Below are 24,338 nucleotides of genomic sequence, written 5' to 3' on the forward strand. Positions count from 1 at the left end.
AAGCCATCACATTTATTACTACACCAACAAGGATTTTGTTTTTTCAAAATTGAGCATGGCAGCTGCCGACAGAGCCGAAGAGGCAGGGGAGCAAGTACATCTGAAAGAGCTCAGCACAGGAAACCTCCATCAATACCGGAACTGTAAACAACGCAGTCCATCCATAGACTCCAATTCATGATTCCATGATTCCTCCATGATTTAGCTGCAGCAGCTGAAGACATTTCTGTCTCCAGTGGCCACGTTGCCATTTCTCAGAACAAATCACTGCCCAGCCCAGTGCCCCAGTACACAGCCTGCCATATTATTAACCCAAGCCTCCGAATTCACCCAACACCGCCATCAGCTCTTCCGCCAGACACCCTGCAACAGAGCATCAGGAGGGACAGCTGGAGACAGTAACCTCTTTAGACACCTCAGCTCAATCCAGCAGGCACCACAAGTCAGGGCACCAGCCTTCAGAAATATCAAGTCCATGCACTGCAGATGAGCTCTCTCAAGGAGCCAAAGAACAGGCTGGGGCAATTAACTCCGATGGTCCTGCTGCCTGGCGATGATGGAACAAGGTTAAAACACCATTTGAAGCATTTTTCATCCAACTGCCAAATCTGTTTCAGGACATTGTTTTGATGGCTTTTTGAATCTTTTTTGGTCAGTATCTTGTATGCAATCCTTAAACTATTCCTTAGAAAAAATTAAGGTACTTATGAATACACTTAATTTCACACAGTCTCATACAGAGAAGCTTGATCTGACTTCCACCTTCCTTTGCACAAATACATACACACACTTATATATAATCCTGTAAGAACGTGTTACTCGTAACTTATTCTAGAAAACTCCTATGTGGCATATAAATCCCAAACACCTCTGTCTTGGAGTCAGTATTTATTAATACAGACAATATTAATAATCATTAACTCAAGCCTCTTCTCCAGGCTGAGCTGCTTGTAAGGTTTTTTCTCAGAACTGTTTAAGCCCACACCATATATCCTTGCATGCCTTAACACAGCACCTCAACAGATTTTTTTTTTTTCAATTACCTACCATTTAACAGATTAAGTCCTCTATTTAGCAAGGAAAGAATAAACAAAAAATACAAAGGCATGCTAATGCTTTTCAGATAATGACCTCCTAGCAAATTCAAGCATTTCTAACAAATATGGCTAGAAATTTAAAAAGAACACTGTAATAAGCTACAGAAATTCATGGTCTATTAATAAACAGGCTTGTTTCTTCAAGCAGCCATAAAAATACACTGTATCAACACTCAGCATTGAGAGCAAGCTATAAAATCTGGGGAGAATTAAGGGAAACCTGTCTTTGCTTTTTACCAACACTGTCGGCATGGAAGTTCTGCGTATAAGATGCTGTGAAACCACAGCTTTCATGGCTTGCAAGTCCAGTTCCTGAGGCCAAGATAATAGCGATTATTACATGAACATCAGGAGGAACAAAAGGGCAGGTACCGGCAGCCTCACAGAAAAGATTTTTGTTCTGATCAATCAAGAAGGGGTGGGTGCAATGATGCAACGCAACTTCCACATGGTACCATCCTCGTACCCTAAATATTAATCTCTCAGAGGACATTCCTGACACTACAGCATCCATTTTAAGTTCCTGCACTTTTACAAAGCTTCTCCTCAAAAAAGCCCAGTCTTATTCTAACAATACAATCCTGTTTAAATTAACCCCCATTCGTAAGTGGGGGATCCCAAAGTTTGTAGGAAGTGAATTTTACTTTGCACTATAGGTGACAAAGCCACATAAGGACATTGCTTCTCCTTAAAGCCTAAGGCCAGAGGAAGATGCTCAGAGGAAAGCCGGGGACAGAACCTCAAGTTTCTAATGAGCTGATCATGTACCTTCATCACAAGAGTACAGTCTCCAAGACTTGGAGGTCTCTAGTCCAATATCCTGCTCAGAGCAGGGGCAGATCTTTGGTCAGACAGGTTGCTCAGGGCTTTCTCCAGCCAGTTCTTGAATACCTCTGAGGATGGAGCTTGCACAACCTCTTTGGGAAGCCAGCTCCAATGCTGGACTGCCCCATGCTACAGCCAATGACCACTACACAGTTTTTGCCAAGAAATGGAAACCGCTTAAACTGCGCAAAGTTTCTTCAAGATATAAAAAAAGAAAAAACATGAAAAGCAATCATTGTTTAATACATTTTGTTTAAAAGCTGATTCACAAGTTGATCAAATACTCAATAGTTTTAACAGATCATTCATAAAAATTCACAAAGTTTGATTTAAACCAAAAAACCTCATCTAATTATCTACAGATGGAGACAGGTTTGAAGTACTAAGAGAGCTTAATGGGAAAGATCTTCCTACTACCAAATAATCTGAAACTACTAGGAAAAAAAATGAAGTCCCACTGGTGGCCATGCAACTTCCATTCATTAACTTCCCAATTTCAAATTAGTTAAGTTTTACCCCTGAAAGTGAAAGCTTATGTTGATGGAAGAACCGACTTCTCCCTCTGCAGTGTCACTGCGGTCACTACAAGGTTTATTTTCTGATCAAGACTGGAGATAGGAGCAGACATGCTCTTTTCTGGTTTCAGAGTCCCTTTTCGTACTAGCAGCCCATCCTGGGGACTTGGAGGGCTATGTTACAGAGTCGAGAGTGTCTCTGAACCCCAAATTCGGAGATCTGAACTGACATCTGTATAACCCTTCTGCTGGTTACGAGTCACATTTAGCTTCTGCTCAAGGGATCCAGACCACAATTATGTGCTAGGAAATGTATCAGTTCTGCACTCCAGAGAAAAAAGAGAAAGCAAGGGAAAGGCTCTATACTTTACTCAGCTCTAATTAAACAAAATCCCATTTCAGCCCCAGACGACCTCTGGTCTACGGGCCAAAACCTCAGATGAAGTAAGAGAACCACAGGAGAGGCATAAACTTCAAGTAGGTTCAGGGTATTACACTTCAAGCTTCCTCGGCCACTCTGCAGTTCAAGTCTCTTTATCCAAGTATTTCTCTCGCCTTCCAGTTGTGGGAACAGTCCAAATAAGACTGATCCATCCGCAGTTTTGAGCTGCCACTTGTAAATAAGAGTGCATTTAAAAAATGATTGATTTAACAGACCATAAGAAAAATTCAGCCCTCTTCATTTCTCATCTTCTCAAGAAGCAGCATCTACTGTACTCTAAAACATAATCCTGTGAAGGATAAACCCACTTACAGTTCTTTCATTTATCTTTACCACCAAGATAGAAGCATTGCTGGTCACAAACTTAATAAAATGGCTCATCTAATCCTAGCCAGCCCAGGGCACTAGAAAAAAGAAAGAAAAAAGGGCCTTGTTATGGTGGACAAAGAACTAAAAGGTACCTTGTTAAAGTCCATGTCTGAGAATTTATATGGACAAGTAATCATAATCCAAAGTAAAAAGGGGAACAAAAAATTAGAATGGTTTAATGAATACATGGAAAACATACTCCTAATGGATTGTTTTTCTTTTAAGCTCACCTTTGAAGAGAGGATTTCAGGTCCTGTTACTGAAAGGGTCAACACAAACAAAAATACAATTTTGAAACCAACTTAATTGTACTGTTTGAATGCTAAGAGAAACCTCTTCATATCTTGTTCATTACTTAGAAGCAATGGAATAATAAGCAATAAAAAAAAGAAAAGAATAATGGACCCCTAAGATCCAGTTTTTAAACACTGTCTCAAGATTCAACAGATGAGTTGAGTAAGGTTTCAGCAGCCAAAAAACAAGTTGTTTCTTTCCCTCCCTGTAAATCACTATGCCTTTAGATAAATATAGTTAGTTTTGGCTATACAAACCCCTTCGGATGTCATTTTAAGGCCTTTCAGAGAAATGGTAAGCTAACCCAGAAGAATTTGAAGTCTGAGCAGATGACAAAAACCCACATCATTTGCCCCCAAAACCTCAGGCCCTCTGGGACAGACATACTCATGTTTCCACCAGACCTGGGAACCAGCCAGCAGGGAGAACCAGCTTTCTGATAACCAGGTTTCAGACAGACATCTTGCTGTAATCTGTTTCTTGGATTTTTCTGTTCTTTTTATAAAATACGAAAGACTGGCACGTTATTCTCTGAAGGCCTCTGACAGTGCTAAAGCAATTTTCTACATAAATCATTGTAATGCTAACGCTGCAGTTTACAGACTCATCTTTAAAAGAAAGCCTGCACTATTTACTGCCACAGCAAGCAGAGAGAAGAAAAGTTAAGCTCTGACTGCTCTGTCTGGGGGCATGATAAATGGAAAATTTATTCCTTGGCCCAATTCTAACAAAACTTAACATACTTGTGAAAACCATGTAAATACTTTGTACTTAAGAGAACTGAGTGTATCAAAAAACACATTTAGCATATTGAGGTACATGTACATTCATACTGCAAGCACACTGAAAGTCCCCCTAATGTTAAAGCAAAACTGCGCGAACTGCAGTTGCAAAGCCTTGACCATGTTTTCACTGAACATCCGTCTCTGCTAATTTGTTTTTCTTGAAGCAAATAAGGGGGGAAAAAAAAGGACTGAGGGTTGTTAGATTTTGCTTGTGACCATGTTTCTAAGCAAGGTAAGGAAGCTCTCCCTCACTGGGTTTACAATCACGCTGCGTGCACCTTTCTAAATAAGATGGTAAGCCCGTGATGGAAGATGCACAGCTTCGGTACCAGCCCTGCATGGGTCCCCCACCGCCTGCCCACCTCCTGCCTGCACCGCAACCAGCGGCTGCCACCGTGCGGATGCTGCACGGCCGCCGCAGAGCCGCCAGCCCTGCAAGGCTCAGCGCGGGTCCCTCGGGTGAGCTCCCTGCCAGGCTGGGGAAACCTCGAACTGGAGAGCAGGGCGTTGGCTTGTCCCTTCATCCTGTAAGGCAACTGTAGCTTTCCTAATTTTGCACTGGAATTTTTACAGTAAAACAACCTACGTAGTGCTGTTTATGGTCTTTTTAGTACTCAAGAAGTCCAGACATTCGTAAATATGCTTGTGGCAAGGCGCTCAGGAGAATACTACTGCTGCTCAGTTTCAGGTTTTTTCAGCCTGTTTATATATAGTCTTTAATTACATTTTTCATCCTGTTACCATAAATGCAGTTTTATTTCCCTTCTAAGTCAACATCAAGGTTTTGCAGATAAGGAACATATTTCCACCTTCTTCCTTTGCAAACAAAGCTAATACATCTTAAAAATCTCTTTAAGTCAGCAGAGCTTTTGGAGTCCAGCATGTGAACTTCATGTAGGGTTAAAGCAATGCAAACCAAACACCCTTATATTCTTTTGTAACAGCAGTTTATTTCTTAAGTACAAGGAAGTTTAACTTCCGGTCAATTCTACTTTTGTTCTTAAATACACTTAAAAGAACCCTTTTAAATACTTTAAAAAAATTTATGAGGATTTCTTACTTATTAACCTTATATTTGCTTTGTATTTAAATGCATTTGTCTCAACAGCAACAGCTAAGCAGCAAGACTTATTTTGTCATTATTTCATCAGTGTTTCCTACAGCATGCCCAGGAACACCTTCAGAAGTCAGTGCGGTCAGCCAGATAATAAAAACTTTTCACAGCATTTCACTCAGTTAAAAAGCTTTTTAAAGCATCCTAAGAATAAATTTGGCCCATCTGTGATACTTAAAAGCTGCTCTGTTATCTTAAGCTGCCATCACCAAGACACACACCTCATTTAGCTTCACAGACTCTCTGAACGCGAATGTATTAATTTGGATGAAGAACAATGGTGAACAAGAAAAGTGTGTTGGCCAACACATGTTTACATGTAAACTCATGGTTAACAAATCCAAACTTTAAAGAACTGTTTGGATAGCCAGAAGCTAACAAGAGGTACAGCAGCAGCACACTCAGCAGCCCTGCTTTACCACAGCACTTAAGGACATGTTCAGATGTGAGCAGTCTTACTCAGCCCACATACTAAAACCCCTAAAAATTCTTAAATGCTTTGATAAATAAAACGCATGAGCAGGGGAGAACACTGAGTTGGAAGCCAAGTTATTTTTCAGTTAAATGCATTTAACTACTGATCCTAGCACTGGCTTGGAGGGAGGCCCCACAGTATCTTCATTGTAACGCCAGTAACACACATACTTTTCAAACATATATTCACCCAAGAATTATAATGCCTTCAAAACAGGAGCAAGATTTACTGCCCTTCCAGCATTTTCTAACCAAATACCACAAAAATGCTGCTCTTGCAGAATGTCAAGGAGAAGAAAGGGCAAAGGAGCAAAATCCAATCCGTGCTGAAGTTGGTAGCTGAGGAAGTTTGTCTACATTGCAGCGAGATTCCCATCTGCATTTCATTGCAGCTAGTGTGAACCCAATCAGTGCAGGTTAAATATACGTCAGATCAGTGATTATTGTGTTCTGACCTCTGTGGCTAAGTCGGACATTATACATTCCTGCTACATATTGCAGTAGTTAAGGAATCAATGCTGCTTTTTAAAAAAAGTATTCTATGCAACACATGCCTCCATTTTCTTCATATAATGCAAATTTCTTGGGGTCTTTCAACAAACATTCAAGCTGTTCTGTCACTGTCCGAATAGCCCCTTTGTAAGGCATTAGATCAAGACTCAGAAAAACCCAGTTCAATTCACTATGTCATTGTCATGTTTCTTTCAAGACCTCAGGTATGGCCATTTTGGATCTTCTGCTCCCCATGTATAAAATACAGATGATACTACTTTCCTTCTTCAAAAGGTTGCTGAGAACAAATACATTTAAATTTGTGAAGTGTGCCTGTAAGAAGCTAATGGGTCCTGCATATATACGACACTGAAAAGATTTCCCAATTAATATGTTGCATCATTTTTTCCACCACCACCAGCTCCAAATGAGCTACCACAGACTAATTAAAGCCCTCAGGGTATGCTTCCATAGCTGCTGAAACCAGTTTAAGGTTAGGGCTGCTGGCACGTCCCAGCCTCTCCCTATCCTATGTGCTCTCTTAAGCCTGATCCCTAAGGGAGCTGGTTCACAGAGCTAAACTAGAAGAAATGAATTCTGTTAAAAGACAGTCAATAGCATTGCACCAGCTTAAGTGTCCAAACTGGTCCATGGGAGGCTCAGATGAGCTTCAGCAGCAGTGCACAGGACATGACCACCCCACATGGCAGGGGATACAGAGGAGTTGTTGGCAAGAACAGAGCTGTCGAGTTGGCTATACCACAACCACCCTCTCACTAGTGTTTAGCACTGTAAACAGAGCTTCCAACGCTCAAGAGTTCAAGCAATCACACTTAAGAACAACTCAGCTATTTAGTATCTGCCATTATGACTGGATCCACCAACAATATTTAAAACCACCACAGATTCTTAAAGCTACCAACACCAAGCAAGATGGATGTTTCTTAAAACGCTAGAACTGCATCACTTACAATGCAACTATATTAACATGAAGAGGACTGAGCCTACAACAGGCTTCGCGCTTTATCACAACAGCTCCAGATACTCACTGGCACCTCAAAAGGTCTGTATTTGGTCTTGACCAACACCAATGGGAATAAAAGGTACTACTGTGGTACTTGAGTGCCTTCACAGATCAATGATAATCACACATTCACAAAACTATTTTTGGAAGCGACTGCAAAGTGTTATACATGTACAGACCATAACTTGTTTAATACGGGTTATTAACTCAGCATCAGCAGCCTGTATCAGCATGAGATGCACTGTCAGAGCCGCAGTGTGTCTTACCTGGATACTATGCTGGAGCCATTGTAGAGGTCACTAGCGTAAGACAGTGTTGCCAGGGGTCGGACAGAATTGTAGCGCGTGAACTTGGATAGACACTCCTGAAACTCATCCAGCTGGCTTGTGGTTCTGCTGTCATCTAGGGAGAGGCAGCAGCATTGGGGAGGACAGAAACAGGGTAGGAAGATAAACAAACTCAACAGCAAGCAAAAATCAAGATGTATGTCTTCACGTGACACTACCTCTCCTTGTTATTTGGGGAGGATTCTTTGTCAAGAACAGGTTTTTCTCTCCCCTCTAGCATTCCCTGAAGGCAATATGACTTTTCAGAGCACAAATTAAGTCTTTCCACTTGCAACACTGGGTGAACCTACTGTGCTGACAATCTGCCTAGAGATCACAAACACAGCCTTCCTGGTAGAGAAGCTCATTTATTTTATTCAAATTCAGAGCCCATGGGCCATATAGATTATTAACAGAAAACCTTAAAGCATATCAAAATGCACTGTGAAGAACATGACTAGTTTTCTATGGAGGTGGAAGTACATTCCTTTCCGCATACTTCAGTTACAATATGCCTACATTTGGTGTCAGTTACATTCAAAATACTTTTAGTAAAAAATATTTGTCCTGTTACTCCAAAAGCAACAGAGCTAAGGGAGAGTTGTTTCAGGGCTGGAGAAGGAAGACAAGCATGAAACCAGAAGACTCCCTGTACCTCACTGTTTTGTGAAAATTATGACCTTCAGCAGACAAGGTGAAACTGAGCCAGCTTGAATAATGATGATAAATATTGTGTGGGAAATGGAACAGTTTACTACAAAAGTTAAAACTAAATTGCGGTGTAGATAGCCGAAAGTAATTTCTGGATTCCTCAGAAGTTCCAGTTTTTCTCAGTATGAGCAGAATTTTATGTAAACCATTTTAAAATTTAGTATTTCCTAAATAAGGAAAAATTCCTAACTTACCATGATGCTGCATGGGCAAGCCAGCCTTCCTAACACAATGTTTGGCTGCAGATGCGTGATCATGTAGAGCCTTCAGGCTTCGTAACAACCCCCAGAATTTGCAGCAATTCTCCCTTTCCTCCCCTAACACTCCCACGTTCGCTTTGCCTTTTCGCACCAGTGTAACATAAGGGAACTACAGCTGTGGCTGCTCTCACAGCACTAACACACAGCACCTCGGTTTACAGGTAGTCCAGTTTGCAAATCCCATTACTGCACACCTTGCCTCCTGCTAAACCACGGCATCCACTGCAGGAGCAGAAAAGCCATACACACCACTTGCTCATGTGGCTGAGATCAAATTCCACCCAGTAGTTAAGTTGTCCTTATCTGTCTCCTTATCAGCAGCATAAGGAAACTACAAAGCTCCACTTACTAGAAAGCTTTGGAATGGAAAAACTGGGGTGAAAAAATGAAAAGGTTGATCTGTAAAAGCAAAATACAGCTGTGATTTCTTGTGGGAAAACACAGAGAATTATCACTTTCTGTACTCTGGTAATTCCTTGCCGTCAGAAATTACTATCTTGCTCTACACTTGTAAGGCATTTTGAAGTGTCCCTTATTTAATGTTTGATCATGTAAAGGAACAGTGAAGGCTAGTAATTAGCATATTTAAGAGTACTAGCATACACAACACCCATGTCAGATGGATCAAAAGGGGCAAAATGAACCTAGTACTGCTCCAAATTAAAATCATCAGCACCTGACCACTACAGGAAACAGCTCCAGAAGCAGCATGTAAACATCAGTCAGTGTTTTTCAAAGACTGTTTCTTCCTTCGACACTTTGATAGGAATAGCTGCTACTCTTCCATTTCCCTCATTTAGAGATCAAGCTCATGGTCCTCCCATAATTTATTCTGTATCTCTCATGGTCCTCCCATAATTTATTCTGTATCTATGTCTGGAAAACCAAATGTTATTTCTCAAGACATTTTCCCCGTCAAAGTGCAAGGCCATTTCATAATTACAGTTATATTATGTCTCCAATCCCTACTAGAACAGTCATAGGCACCTCTTGCAAAAAGCTTTAAATCCACATTAAATCCTATTTAAAATGTGTCAAAGAGCAGGAATGACTTAAGAGAAGAAAAATTAATCAAGTTATCACAGGTTATCCCTTATTTAGGAAAAACCTGCACTTGCAAATCCTCCGCTCTCGGTGTGACTGACACATATGAATACAAAAATAATTTCACCGCATTCATATTTATAGTTCCAATTATGAAGAAAGATGTCTTCTAGAAGGGAATGCTGGGAAGAGCCCCATTTGTTATCCTTGGATAATAAGTGTTATTTTAACATAAACTCAGTTATGCATCACCAAGTTAACACCGCATGAAAACATCTCACTGTGATCTGTGAAGTACTGTAGTCTGCAAAGCACTTCACAGGAAACTGGCTGGTCACATACAAGCAGCTTCTCCAATCTTCCAGCTACTGAAGCACCCTCTCAACACGCTGCATTCCTTGTTAAAATTATTTTGTTGTGCATGTTGAGGCCTGAGTCAATCACTGCTCTGAAGTGGGCAGATGATGTAGACATATCTAAGAGTAAGCTCCGCTAAAACACGTTGCAGCCTTTAAACTTAAAGCCAAATTATTTTTTTTAAATTAAAAAAACTATTAAGCCTTAGTTTTATTTATTTTGAAATGGATAAAACTTAAACTAAATTCATGGAGAAAAAAAAGTGTGGGTTTCTAACCCAGCTCTCTTGCTGATCTGTGTCCTGGGAGGTCAGTCCTTGCCTTCGAAGGCTACCAGTAAAGATATTCTGCAGCAGCAATCTCTGCCTGGTTCCCTCTTGTCCCTTGGAGGTTTCTCCCATGCCCTGAGGGCTGGCTGCTCCCCACTCCTCTCTGCAGTCTGTCACTCTTCCTAAGAGCTGCAGCTCACACCTCGGTGCTGCAAATCTCTTGCCTGACACAGCCCATTGCCTGAAATTTTTTCACCCAAAGCTGGTTTCTTCCCCAGAGGGGCCACAGAGAAGCCTCCTCGCCCTCAAGACATGTTCATTTGACCCATTCGTTTCTTAAGAGAATCTTGTCATGTAATTAAGAACCATCCATCCACTAGGTAACAATTACTCTAGCTGCTGTCACACTGTTACTCAATTATGAATGAGGCAACCTAGGCAATTGTGAAAACAGCTCCTAATTCTACAAAACAAGCCTTAAATTTAAGGTGTTCCCCATGGGACAGCAATGCTGCTGCACATTCAGCTTCTATACTTCAAGCCATTTGTTAACCAAGACTCAATCTAGACGACATAAAGGATAACCTCCAAGTGTCCTATTGCATGCTAAATATAGGAGAATTTATCAATTTATGTTTATACCTCTGTAGTATTTTAATAGCAGTGTTTTTAACTACTGTGTTTATACTACAGCTAGTAGAAAGACAACCCAATCACTGCTTTCAAACATTTGCTTCTTCAGAATAAGCATCAGTGAAATTGTTAATTCTGGGTTATGCCCTTCACAGTACAGGATTACAAAGCAATACATGTGCCCCTCTGAAGCGACAGGATTAAATTTTCCAAATTTAGCAACCTCAAAGATTGGTCAAGAAAAGCAAAACAGGATGATTTGAGTAACACACATAAATATGTATAGTAATGTTCCCATGCAGGGAAGAAGTGAAAGCTACTCTCTCAAAAGCAAGTCTTTTCTGAGGACTGGGCACTGTAAGAGGTAACTGATGTCAGAAGCTGAACACCACGCAAGAGAACTCACCCGAGACACGTGTCATCCTGGTGGAAAAATAGCACTGCTCTAGGTCCTCAAAATGAGCTGTGAGCCGCTTGCGTCGTGAGGCTAGTGTGCTGTTATACCACGGCTGCTTTTTGGTCTGAATGAAGAAGAGAGAACACTTCAGAAAGGCAAAGCCAGGCCTGGGTCTCATTTCAACAGATTTTACCAAATTATAAACAATTTCTATGTGAAGGGTTAGCAGTGTAAAATGATAATAAATTAAGATCTTGCCACAGTCAACAGTTATTCTTAGGGTTCTATGCTGCACCCTTTAACTTGCCGAACAAGAAAAGCTGCTGTTAGACAGTTCTCATTTCCTGAACCTTTGCAAATTTACCAATTCTGGCCTCACACGCAGGACAGACAGCAGCAACCCTTGGGGAGTCATGTCTTACATTTATACAGATAGACAGCAGAGGCCAAAGATACCGGGCTTCTAGCTTCACAAATCAAACAGACTGTACAACAAATACTTTCTAGATCCCTGGCAGACAGCTCATTAAAAAGAGAAGGAGGTGTTTATTTTAAAGAGTTAGTTACTGAATTATTTCTTTTGAAGCAACTCACTAACTCTCTGTAATGCTAAGCAAATAAGGATAGAAGCAGAAGACACCATGAAGTTCAAAGGTTAATTGAAAAGAAGTCCATGAAACTCATTAAAGCCATTTCCCAACCTACCCAAGCACTAATAGTGAGAGGTAGAAGCAAAGGCTTTAAAATACATGGGTAAGGTCTCCTCCCAAAGCAAAGCAGAAAATACAGTACTTCTCTGTTTAATCAGTAGTAAGGAAAAGGAACCAATTCCTCTACCATAGAAGCAGCATGAAGAGCACCTTGCTTTAGTTTATATTTAAGAAGTCTCACATATCACATACTCAAAGCTAATGGGGAAATTTTAAAAGCTTTGAGAGCCACCAGGCTCCCTAATGAACAACGTCCCTGACCATGTACAAGGTCCGTAATGCCAGTCAATGGCACTAACAAAACCCACTCCACATCCAACTCCCCCTCAATCCACACAAGAGAATGGGCTGCCCTCATTACAGCCATCAAGCAAGCCAACAAGATCAAACTAACTTCAGAGCCCACTCAAATTCTGTTTATAACTGTATGAATAGTAATCTAACATTTTAGGGAAAAAGAAGCCCCAAGCAATGAAACCTTCAGACGCTGCTTCTGCACGAGGCCCCTGGCTATACATTGACATCGTGACTCACACTTGCATGTTGACAGAACCTATGGTCTACGCAGCTTGTTTCATCTCGAAAGCAACTCCAACCTCAACACCCTTTAACTACAGTTTTCTAAAACTTCACAGCTTTAAAAAAAGACTTAATGGAACACTTTTAGAGCATCTTCCTATTAATTTTGCACGCCAGCATGCAAGGGCTCCAGCCTCTCCCAGCACATCAGGACTGATTAGGGCTCAAGACGACTTCAAGCATCGAAGCGCAATCACTTCAGTCGCAAGTTAAGACGAGCTGCCTGTGACATGATGAGCGATATAACCCAAGCCCAAGTCTGATCTGCCAGATGAGCCCAGTCCACACTAAGGTGGAATCAATCATGGTAAGTATTTGCCTGCTGTGTGATACACCTGCTGGGTCTCCAGAGGAAGGTCAGCCCAGAGCAGGTCTCAGGCTGGCACATGGTGACCCAGATGTGCTGGGAATCAATCTGCATTAACTCATCTTCATCAGATCCTCCCCAGCTAAGCACTTTAAACTGCTCATGTTTTACCAAAACATTTATTGAGTTTCTATGAAGTCTGCTCCCTGGCTACTTGTTAAGCAATGCTGGGAAACAGGAGTGGGGAAAAAAAAAAGGGAAAGGAGAGAAAACATGCTCAAGCAATTTTTATTCAACTGCTAAAACTACTATGGTTGTCCTAGTTGAGGACATTAGTTAGGGTTGCTCTGTTATCAAGAGTGATTCTACTCACTGAACTCCATTAGGTGCTCTGAAGAGTCCTCTAACAACTGTGGAAAAGCTTCATAGCTACTCACAAGCTCCTTAATTCTAGCAGAAAAGAAAGGTACTGCCACTAAATACTGCCTGCAGAATTCCCCAGGGCTTGTGTGACTTGTCCACTATGTACTTCTGAAACTCAGCTTCTGGAAGAAAACTGTCCTGTAGCTTTGCGATATATAAATTCTTCCCTAAGAACAGGTTTGTGAGCAATGCACAGTGATTATATTGAGAAAGCAAACCATGCTGTCCATCCTAGCACAGCTTCTTACTGCTAGCAGTGCCCAACCTATGATTTTTGCCATGACTGACAATCAGAAAAAAGCACAATTGAATTTATATTCTTAACACTATTTTTATGGTAAAGTCTTGCTGAAATTAGACTACCTTTGAATGAAGTGTTTAACTTCAAGAGCTCTCTTTCAACTCCCCATCCAAACATATATTAAAGTTTAATTCAAAAATTTGCACTAGAGAGTACAGATCTGCACTCTTGAGGACAAAAAATTGCATTTGAGGACAAAAAAAGGTTATTCTCACACAAATAAGGCTGTCATACTGAATGACTAGAAAGTCTAGATTGTTTGTTTTGTGCGCTTACCAGTGGTACAGCTATGCTATTAATTTTGTCTTTGAAATAGAAAGAAAAGCACTGAGACAAGCAGTGTCAGTGGAGAACAAACACACTGTACTGTATCAGAGTCCTGAACGCAAGATCTCCACCCACATTTCACTCGCCCTCTGAAGTGAGGTAGAGCTACAATTCTTTGTTCAAGCAAAAATCTCCCAGACCACAGCCGCAGGAACAAGCAGCATTTTTCTACAGATAAATAGAGGGAAATTTCTAATTACCAATTAGTTATAGAGCTACAAACACAAAAACCTGCATGCACACATACATGCACATCAGCCCAAAATTCAGGTGTTTTTTTCTTTTTATCAGTTACTCCATCAAGTAAGATCCAACAGCACTTCTGTTAATTTACCAATTTGATACTGCTGTGAGCCATGGATGGTCCACCACCACCAGAGAGCACCAAAGGCATGAGCTGGCACATAACCAACAGTCCATCTGTCTAAATCAGAGCTGTTTAACCTTTCTGAATTTGTGAGCTGGTTATCAGCGTCATCTTCCCAGCCCAGCTGAATCACTCTGAGCTGCAAGACTACGGCAGTGCTGTTTGGCATTCGGGAGGCCCTGTGGATCAGACAGTTTGGAGGCTGCCTGCCAAACGACTTTACTGTATACGCAACTTTTTACCCTCTATGTGAATTTATAATACAGTTTGTAAGGCCCTAAACAAGGACAAAGTACAAAACGGCTGTAGATTTGGAGAACAAATGTTTCTTGTTTTGAAAGTTAAGCTTGATCCAAAGCTATTTAAGTCAACACAAATGGTCAGGGATTTACCTCCCTTCCCAAATGCTGCCCACTTGGGAGAAGAGATGAAGAGCAAAAAATAGCCCCTCTTCCCTGGAAGAGTCAGCTTTGGGAGTAAAGTCAGATGTCTATATTTATTACACCAGATTTCTTTGATGGCATCCGCATGGACACTCACAATGATGTGCAGTCATTCCTGCAGCTGTAGTCTTGGCTCCAGTTTGCCCACGCAACCAGTTAAAAGCATTTATAAGACTCAAGTTGACCAGTACCCTGGAGATGGATGGAGTTGTGCCTAATGTCTGCCCACCCTCCACATCCACTCTCCCGTCCCCCCTGTACACAGACACATGTAGTACCTTACCTGAGAACTGCCACTGAAGCCTGGAGGCTGGCTATACTCCGTGGAGTCAATAATACTACTGCAAAACCAAAAGAAATAGTCTGCTTAAGTCACTGTACAACCATTCTTTATAATTTTTAACCTGTTTGCTCTCCCCCCCTTTACATCCTGCAGCATGCTTGCCTTTAAAATTCATTTTACAGGCAGGGAACATGAGGTTATTTTTTGTTTGGGGGTTTGGGAGGGATTTTTTTTTTTTAAATATAGGGATCTCCTAGAGCAGAATGCTGTCACACACAATTATGTGTAGTGCAATCTAGTAATTTCTAATTAGAATGCAAAAGCATATCTTTTGTATGAAATATGCAGGATAAGACATTCTGAAAATAACATGCTACCATTGGTTTTCAGTTCCTTTCAAAAAAAAAAGAGGAGTTTAATGCCATGGCATTTGAAAGAGCACTGTGAAGAGAAAAGCTAGAGAAATCAGCTTGAGACAGACGCTAGTATTCCAGACATCTCTGAAGACACACAAAACAGACACAAGTAACGAAATACAGAACTAAAAAGAATACTGACAGCCAGGATTACTATTATTAGAAAATGGTACACCATATATAGCTACATAGCATCTATAATGACACTACATACTTTAAATCACTGTTTTCAAAACATAGCATACATATGCAAACTCAAGAGATTTAACTTTCAAAACTGCAAAAGGATCTACTGATATAAGCAGAAAACAGGTGCTTCAGTATTCTTGCACATATGGGCAAAATATTTAGCTTTCACAATAAAACAGAGCCAGATTAAAGCACCCTTATCACTCAAAAATTTAAAATACCTTTAGGACAAGTAAAGGTTAGTACACAAGAACACCATTTTATTAATTATAGAGAATACATTACAAACATCACCATGATTAGTCTCTAAAAATCTTTCTAACTCACTCGCTCACACAGTACGGCATGTTTGTCAGTTTCTTTTCTGTTCAAGCCAAATATCTGGGTTCATTATTCTTAGTCTGACTTACGAGGTAAGCTTAGATTTAAGCTTGCTTGGGAAAGCTGAAAGTTTCTTTAAAAAGCTGCCAGAACACAGCTATAAGTCCTGATTTTGTAAAAGATGATTGTACCTATCAATGTTTATGTAAGAGCTGCCAGAACCGATGCGTAGACTTGATATTCTTGGTCATAAAACAAGTGGTTTGGCTGAAATGCCGGTCAGGGTACCTGTATGTCTAGGATGAAACAGTGGTACTAGTGCTTAAATATTTCTCTGAATGTTTTAAAGGTCCCCTGGAGGTGGAAGGAAGTAGAAACAGAAGATGAGAGATGATTTTAAAGTCTCATTAGTGGTTAACTTGTAAGATGAGATTGATTGCGCTTCTGTTACAGGCAAGACAAAAGTTGCAAACCAAGAAAATCTGAGGGACAAAAATCATTATTTGCTGCGAGCTAGTGCAAGGGAGAAAACAGCAGAGCTGTTTCAGGCATGGTTGGGGACAATGAACTTTAATTTAAAGTGTGGCCACATGAAATAATGAAACACATACAGCAGATCCTGCCAGGAACAGCATGAATAAGACACTCAGCTGGAAAGCAATGAAAAAGTACTCCACTCTGAGACAGGTATAGTGGCAATTAACAGCAAAACACACAGAATTATAGTGTCTGGTCTCGTTTTGCTGCAGGTTGTCTGGTGATGTAAAGCCTTCAAGAGTGCAGACGTCATCTTCCTAACCAGAATACAAATTCAAAGTAATTTCTGTGTGGTGCCTGTAGCTGAGTTAACTGGCATACGCTTGAATGTTTTTCCTTTTAAAAACAGGAAGTAAATAGTCAGAAAATTACAAAAGTTCCCTCCGAATTCTTTTTAAAATCTGCAACATTAGGTTCAATTAGGAAATCCAGCTACACTAACATGACATTTAAAAACCTGGAACAACAACCGTAGCAACCTGCAGACTATAAATCCCATTTGTTATACCCTTACAGGGACGGGAGGGGGTAATTGGAACAAATGCAGGGGAAGGAGATCAGGATTTCGAAAACTGAATCAGAGTTACCAGGCAACCAATTTTTAGATCAGAATCTTTCCCCAGAAACTCCTTTTAGAGTGATAGTTTGTTATTTGCTATTACTGCCTGAATATGTAGTCACAGAGAAGTTGCTTACTTGTATCTCCTGTTTGCACCATTAGCTGGTAGCAAAAATAGCACACGCGCCTGTTCAGAAAAACCCTACACAGAACTATTTGTTCTTTTCCCTTATTCTTCCCCTCTTGTTCTCTATTAGTATACAAGCCCAGCAATCTGCAATGCTGTAAACAAGTGCTGTGCTATTACCCAATTTAATATTTCATCATACCCTGTACAAGCATAAGAGAAAACACGTGTTTCTTGAAGCCAAGAACGTATTGAACACGATAACCGTACTTGTTTTTTTGCTAAAGAACTTATGAAGGAAGATGGGGAGGCATAGTAATTTCCCATTCTGAAGATGTTAAGAGTGTGGGGGGAAAAAAGCTACAAACAATGAAAAGAAACGGAGAATTAATGAAGCAAGCCTGTGATTTAGAGTAAGTAGATGAATAAGGGCAAGTCACTAGAGACCAGATAAAACTGAATTCCAAAGAACTCTATTTTCTTGAACTTTAAATTCAAAGGCTAAAGAGATTTTCTTCATCTCAGCACAGGTCTATGATAACCTTGTACTATTTCTAAGACACATTAGTAAAATTTTATACAATTATATTTCCATAGCAGGGTGTTAAGCTTGTTAACAAGTTATATTACAATTTAAATATACCATTTTAACTGACTGATAAGTTAAAAAGCCTCTGCAAGTTTAGTAACATTTTAATACGGAAGTGAAACCATCTCAAACTACAGTTCTATTTCATTCATTATGAGTTCACAGCATCTCTAAAATGCACTTTGGAGATTAAACAATTCAGTTAACATAGAGCTGAAAAAAATAATCCTATTTTAAAGCTCCTATCAGTTGTTCTGCAGCATCCTTTCCAAGGAGGAATGAATCAAAGTTACAGTTCTTGAGATACTCTCCAAAATTCACATTTAATGTTGAAAAGAAAGCGAATTTCAAGTGGTAGACTTTTCTGGAATATGAGTTCTGGTAATTCAAACCAATTCAATTACTTGAATTACACAAAACTGTAAGGACAGGGGGGGGACAGAAGTTACAAGAATCCAGCAACAACCAATGCCTGTTCAGACACTTCCTTCACATACTATTTTCTCTTTGACCACTCAAGACTACCTCTTAATGCAGGAATGTCATTGAGAAACAGAAAAGAGGTCTTCTCAAGCTGAGAGAAAAAGGCAACCCCACATACCCTAGAAAACCCCTAAACATCCTATTATACCACACCCCTGGCATGTTGTACCAGAGGAAAAACCCAAAAGCTGAAGACACAGCTGAGATGGAACCAGACAAGCGGAAGATGATCAAGCAAGAAAAAGAGCTCATGGTCTCTGCACCCACCGTAGCCTAACCCATCGCCATCTCCCAGTAGACCTCGGGTGAAGCACATCAATCCAACAGCGCTAAAATATTTTGGACACTGTCTTATATCTTCAAAAGCAAGAACTGAGAATGATTGACCCTAGGACATGAAATAAACTGGCATAAAGGAATAATAAGAAATTCTCAGCAGACTGAAACCAGTGTAGGCCTCGCACAGCAGATTTTTTTTCCCCAACTCTTTCACCAAAACTCTGGGGCTTAAAATGTTATTCCAGCTTTCAACAGATAAAAACGTTCTTTGGGCGCTTGTTTGTTAGCTTGGCTCAAGTAATAGAGATACATTTCCTCCCGTAAGCACAGTCTTCTGTTAAAATAAGGAAGGTTTCTAGGCCTGAAGGCATTCAACATGTAACAAATTCAGCCCAAACAGTGCTCAAGCTTTCCCCAAGCAGCAGTACCATGAAGCAAAAAACAAGCAATCTATTTAATAGCCAATAACAAAAACTAGTAGAACCTGACAAGAATATCATCAGCTTCACAAAACTGCTGCTTGGCAAAACAGTAACAACCCACATCAAAAACACACCTGCACCCAAAAATTAGGCAAGCAGTGAAGGGCGGAATAACACTGTTCCCATCCATCTTGGCCATATTCCTGTCCTTTCCCTCAGGGCCAACCAGAGCTTCATAGAAATACGAGAGATTCTGGTCTCTGTGTCCAGAAATAGCATCCTGGTGAGAATTCCCAGCCAATACTGCTAGGCTTGTTACCGGAGGACTGTATCTAAATCTCTGCAGGGGAGGAAATCTGATCATTTTTTCTTTCTTACTTCTGGGCTATTAGGTTTAGAGCTGCTAATTGCAGAAAAGGTACCAGAACAATTTTATAACAGAAGTCAACAGTTTAGAGAGCCCTACTATTAGGAAAATACACTGGGGAGAGGTAGGAGAGATGGTAATTTAGTAACATAACTTGGCCCTGTGAAATCAGAGCTTTCTTACAACCAAAAACCACCGCTATAAAGAAGTAGAGCACTTCAAACCCTGGCACATGCTACTTGGACACAAGAAGCACCTGCAATTTTATCATCAAGAAACCAGACTACGCAATATTCCAGAAAAAATCCACATCAAAAATACGTTATTAGAAACATATTTCATTAAATCAAAACAGACAGCAGATAAACAGAATCAATAGGCTGTATATTTTATATTTTGATCCTGTGAGCCCATACCTTTAGCTGTTCGTGCTGAGCGGGGAAGCCAGAGGACACCAGTATCATAAAAATTAAGACCTTTCATATGCCAAGCAGAACTGCAGAACGTTCAGAAAAGGTAGCATGTATTTAACCATAATATTTCATACCATAGCAAAGGCTTATGACTCAAGTTAACTAATCCACATTACATTTAAACCCATCAGCTTTCCACAGCATCTGGTTTAGAGTAGATTTTTCATCCAACTGCAGACTTAGATGGCTTTTTCTTCACTGCTTTGTTCACATAAAGTTTATACCAATCAAAAACAGAACAGGAAAATATTGTATGGCACTCAAAAACTCATTTTGCTTGTGTTTTGGGCATGGCACAGAGAGGACTAGCAAGTACAGTGCAATACATACAGCTTGAAATCCAAGCTCTGAGTTGCAAGCTCCATACCTGTGTGAAGGTGAGGGAGCCTCAAACTGCGGCACCGTACTGTCCTCACTGACTGGGGAGTACAAGCCACTCATTTCCTGAAACAGAAAGCCACGTTACAGCAAAGCTGACAAAACAGGAACAGTAGGCACCGTCTAATACACGGTGTTCACACAACGATTTTTTTATTTTTCCAAGCAGATAGCCAACTGTATCTACATTTATTCAACTCTTGTCTAGAAGTATTTACTATACCTGAAGAAACCTTGTTTTTCTTTTTTTTTTTCAGTTATCATTCCAACTGGGTTTCAGAAATCCTACAACTGCAATGCTTTTTGCCCCAAAAGAGGCAGTTCTGGAGCTGATATTCCAAGAAAATCAATGGATTTGGTTACCATCCAATTGTCTCTAACCCAGCACCTCCCTTAAACGCGGCCGAACAAGCAAGCTGTAACTGCATTTTTGAGATATGTGCAAACTTCTAATAGCCTTCGCAGCTGGAAAGTCATGTTGGATATGGGTCATGGCAAGAACAGCCACAAGAAGGCAGAGCAAAGGTGGTATCATGCCCCAGACTTAAAAGATCTATCAGTCTTCTGAGGGGCAAGTGCACAAGAGAAACTTCGCACATAAACTTGGCTTTGTCACCGCCAGACTAAACCACTGCTGTGTACCCAGTGTGAGACTGTACTTTTCATCTGTTTGATAAATGGAAGCTACGTAGGATGCTGCAGCTCATTAGTTAGGGGGGCAAAGTGTTCCAGGACAACATTACTGATGCTTTTTAAATTCCCACTAGGTACCCATTAGTTGTTAGGTAGAAAGTAGGATATTTGTGACAAGAGAGACCTCAGGCTTTAGAGGTCAGAACCAAGGTCACTATCACACACCAGATACGTACCCCAGCTGCAGTCCACTAAAGTGCCTGATTAAAGAGCAGAAAAGCAGGTAACTAGATATTCTTCAAGGGATCCCACAGCTTTGGGAATAGCTTCTCCTAGAACTGAAGACCTGTTCTGCCAGTCTCAAGGAAACATGCTAAGGAATATTTATTTCCCAAGAGCTGAGAAACATTTAGGGAAATAGGTCTGAAAAATGCTGTTATCTACCAAGCTACAATTTGCGTAGCTATCAGCTGAAGGGAAGTTCCTGCAGTTGTCAGCTCTATTTATATTTTCAAAATTCATCAGCACGTGTATAAATTGGAAGTGCAGAAATCTAAAAAGCTTTTGGGGAGTGGTTGGGAGCTCGTGCTGACTGCTCGAGACGAGCAAGAAGAGAGAAGCAGACCTGCAAATTGATTCCCAAGAAGCTTTAAGGGAATGCTATTTTGAGAGGTGGCAGTCTGATGCATTCCTGAAACACCAGTTTCCTATTCCACGACTAAAACACTAGAATGATTAGAGGAAAGGACCAAGGAGGAACCTAAGGACTCAATAAGGACAGAAGGATTGAGCTCATAGGTTTACAAGTACTTGGAGAATAATTCTTAAAAATCTCAAGAGATCCTTATCATTAAGGAATTAAAAGAATTACATCAGAAAGCAGCAGATTGCTTCTGTTTTGACATGCAGCAGGAGCTGGTTCTGCTCCTACCCAGTCTCTGCATTACAGCTCTCTTATGCACCCCCCAATACCTCTCCATTTTAAGAGTGGCATGCTGCTAAGATTTAAACAGCCTGTGCAAATAGTCAGAACACTGCAACGTACAAAAATCGTAAGTTACGATCAATATACTGGCTGTTGATTTCTAGGAATTATTCTAAAATACTTAGGACCAACACAAAGAAATTGAAAGATACAATTACATAAAAGCTAAGTTTCAATGAAGTCCCCTCTTACCAACCTGCAGCTTGCACACATCAACTAAACGAACAAATTAAAGAGCAAGCATCATCTGTTCATTTTCCCATTACTGACTCAAATGCCATAAATTTAACACAGCAGCCCCACAGCAAGGCAGACAGCTTGATGAAAATGAAAAATTGCCAGAGTCAGAACAATATCTGGGCACCTCACCTCTACTCGTTTAATATCTTCTTCCAGAACACTTAGCTCCTTCTGGATCTGCTCCAATTGCTGTGGATAAGAGAATGGGAGAAGTCTAAATCAATCTGCACTGCACCACCAACAAGATAAATTACGATCCTTTCAGAGAGGAACCTGAACTATCTTAACTGGCACGCTACACGATTCAAAAGTCACTAGGCAGGAAGTTCATATGCATGGATTAACATAAGTGTGCACACAAACCACATTCAAGACACAGTTGTTGTGGAACAGTACAAAACATGAGTATGAGGTACTTTGATATCAACCACAGAGACCCACATTATTCAAACTAATACTTTTATGCTCCTCTAACATCTTTCATGCAAGGTGTAACTGGCTTACAAACACTGAACATAATTAGAAAAAACCACCATGAACAAGAAAGTGATCGTTCCACCCTTCAACAAAACATAAAATGCTTTGCTAAAAGGTGTTAAGAGCATTTCTCTTGCTAGCAGTTAACCTGCCAATTGCCGATTTAAACTTACTGATAAAATTTTCAGATTGGTAAAAACGCACCTATTGTGACCACAGAGAGATTTGCTCCTGGCACCAAGCATGCGCCACATGGCATTTCTTTCAAAGGTGCAATACTTACCTTGGATTACACCACAAACTCCAGTCAATCTGAGGTCTATCCCTGAAAGGGTCAGAAGGGGACTTCCCCTCTCACCAGCCAACATTCCCTTTCCCTTCTTTGCGTCACATGTAGTATTTGTCAGGATTTTGCAGTTACTTTTCAGTCAGTCAGTAACCTGACTTCACTCATCTCTAGCCACTATGAAGCCATAGACTTGGTGATTGTTTATCCCTAAGCATGAGCATCATCTGCTTACCAGCTCTAATTCCCACCTTCATTCAGCAGACATGTCCTATCCAAACACTCACACAGCCTATACCCAGCCTTACAAGACTTGAACACATGCACTTCTCTAGGTGAGAGCTCAGAGTCTGGACCTAACAGACAAAACTCACCTCCAATGCAAGTCTGCTTCACTAAGATGCACACGTCTAATGAATAAATTAAGAACTGAAAGTCCACCTGACTCTCCTCAACGCACAATAAAAGTCTACAGACAACTAGCACCGTGGCATTCAACCAGAAGCTGTTACCAAGTTGGCAAGTCCACTGAAAGCTTATTAAGCACAACACATTCTCTAAAGGCCAGACAAATTTTTGTCATTTTAAATTTATAAGGGAATATCAAATTGCCCAAATCCAAAGTTACTAGTATTGCAAGACGTGTTACGCTTAATACGACATATTCCCAAGAACATTTGGCAAACTGCTCCCAAAGACTTATTCACTCGAGTGCTTAAGCTTGATCCTTTAAGTAGCAGAAAATTTTGCTTAAAGAAAAACACACTTGCCACTTAAACCCCCACTATTGATGAGCATTCCAGATATCTGTGTGCTCTGCATTAGATAATCCACCATTTTAATTTACCTTTTCAACATTAAAAAAAGCTCTGTCCCTAAAAACAGAAGAGGAAAGGACTGCTAGGTCCACACCTACTTCTAACATGGCTTCTTCCTAGGAATAAGATAACATCGTATTTATATCCTAATCCCTCTACTCTGAAGGTTTCAGTTTATGTTTAATTTGAGTCACAGACAGCACAAGTTTAATGGTTTAAAACTAGACTGCCACAGATAATTTACAAACCACTACCCCATAACAGATAATTCCATTTTCACTTGTGAAACCTACAGCAAGAATAGCAGGTGGTGCTATAGCTCCAAGATTAGTGGTAAAGTTAAGTGACACTTGCACAGCATGGGTCCTGCATGTACTCAGCTCTAGCAGACAAATACCATTAGTCCCCCTCTTTCATAAACCCCATTTAAAAAGAAGTTACAAAAACACTTAGAAGTTCCAAAATTACAGCAAGGAAATCAGCTATTCTACAATGCACTGGCTCACAGCCAAACTGGACAACTGAAAAATAATTGACGGTTGTTGCCATCACATAAACAGGAGACCTTTGTATAGGAACAAGAGCAGAGACT

The 24,338-nt window shown here is 40.5% G+C and overlaps 1 protein-coding gene across 1 annotated transcript in view; it reads right to left on the reverse strand.

The window, feature by feature from the left end:
- Positions 1–24,338, reverse strand: part of COP1 (COP1 E3 ubiquitin ligase) — a 130,140-nt gene that overhangs the window by 82,156 nt on the left and 23,646 nt on the right. Inside the window, exons 7-11 of the mRNA XM_059821833.1 lie at positions 22,295–22,354; positions 20,297–20,373; positions 15,168–15,225; positions 11,437–11,551; positions 7,698–7,833 (exon numbers count right to left, since the gene is read on the reverse strand). Of these exons, the coding sequence (XP_059677816.1) occupies positions 7,698–7,833; positions 11,437–11,551; positions 15,168–15,225; positions 20,297–20,373; positions 22,295–22,354 (446 nt within the window). The remainder of the gene's footprint in view (positions 1–7,697; positions 7,834–11,436; positions 11,552–15,167; positions 15,226–20,296; positions 20,374–22,294; positions 22,355–24,338) is intronic.

The sequence above is a fragment of the Gavia stellata genome, chromosome 10 (genome assembly GCF_030936135.1).
Source record: "Gavia stellata isolate bGavSte3 chromosome 10, bGavSte3.hap2, whole genome shotgun sequence".
In the NCBI taxonomy this organism is placed as follows: Eukaryota; Metazoa; Chordata; class Aves; order Gaviiformes; family Gaviidae; genus Gavia; species Gavia stellata.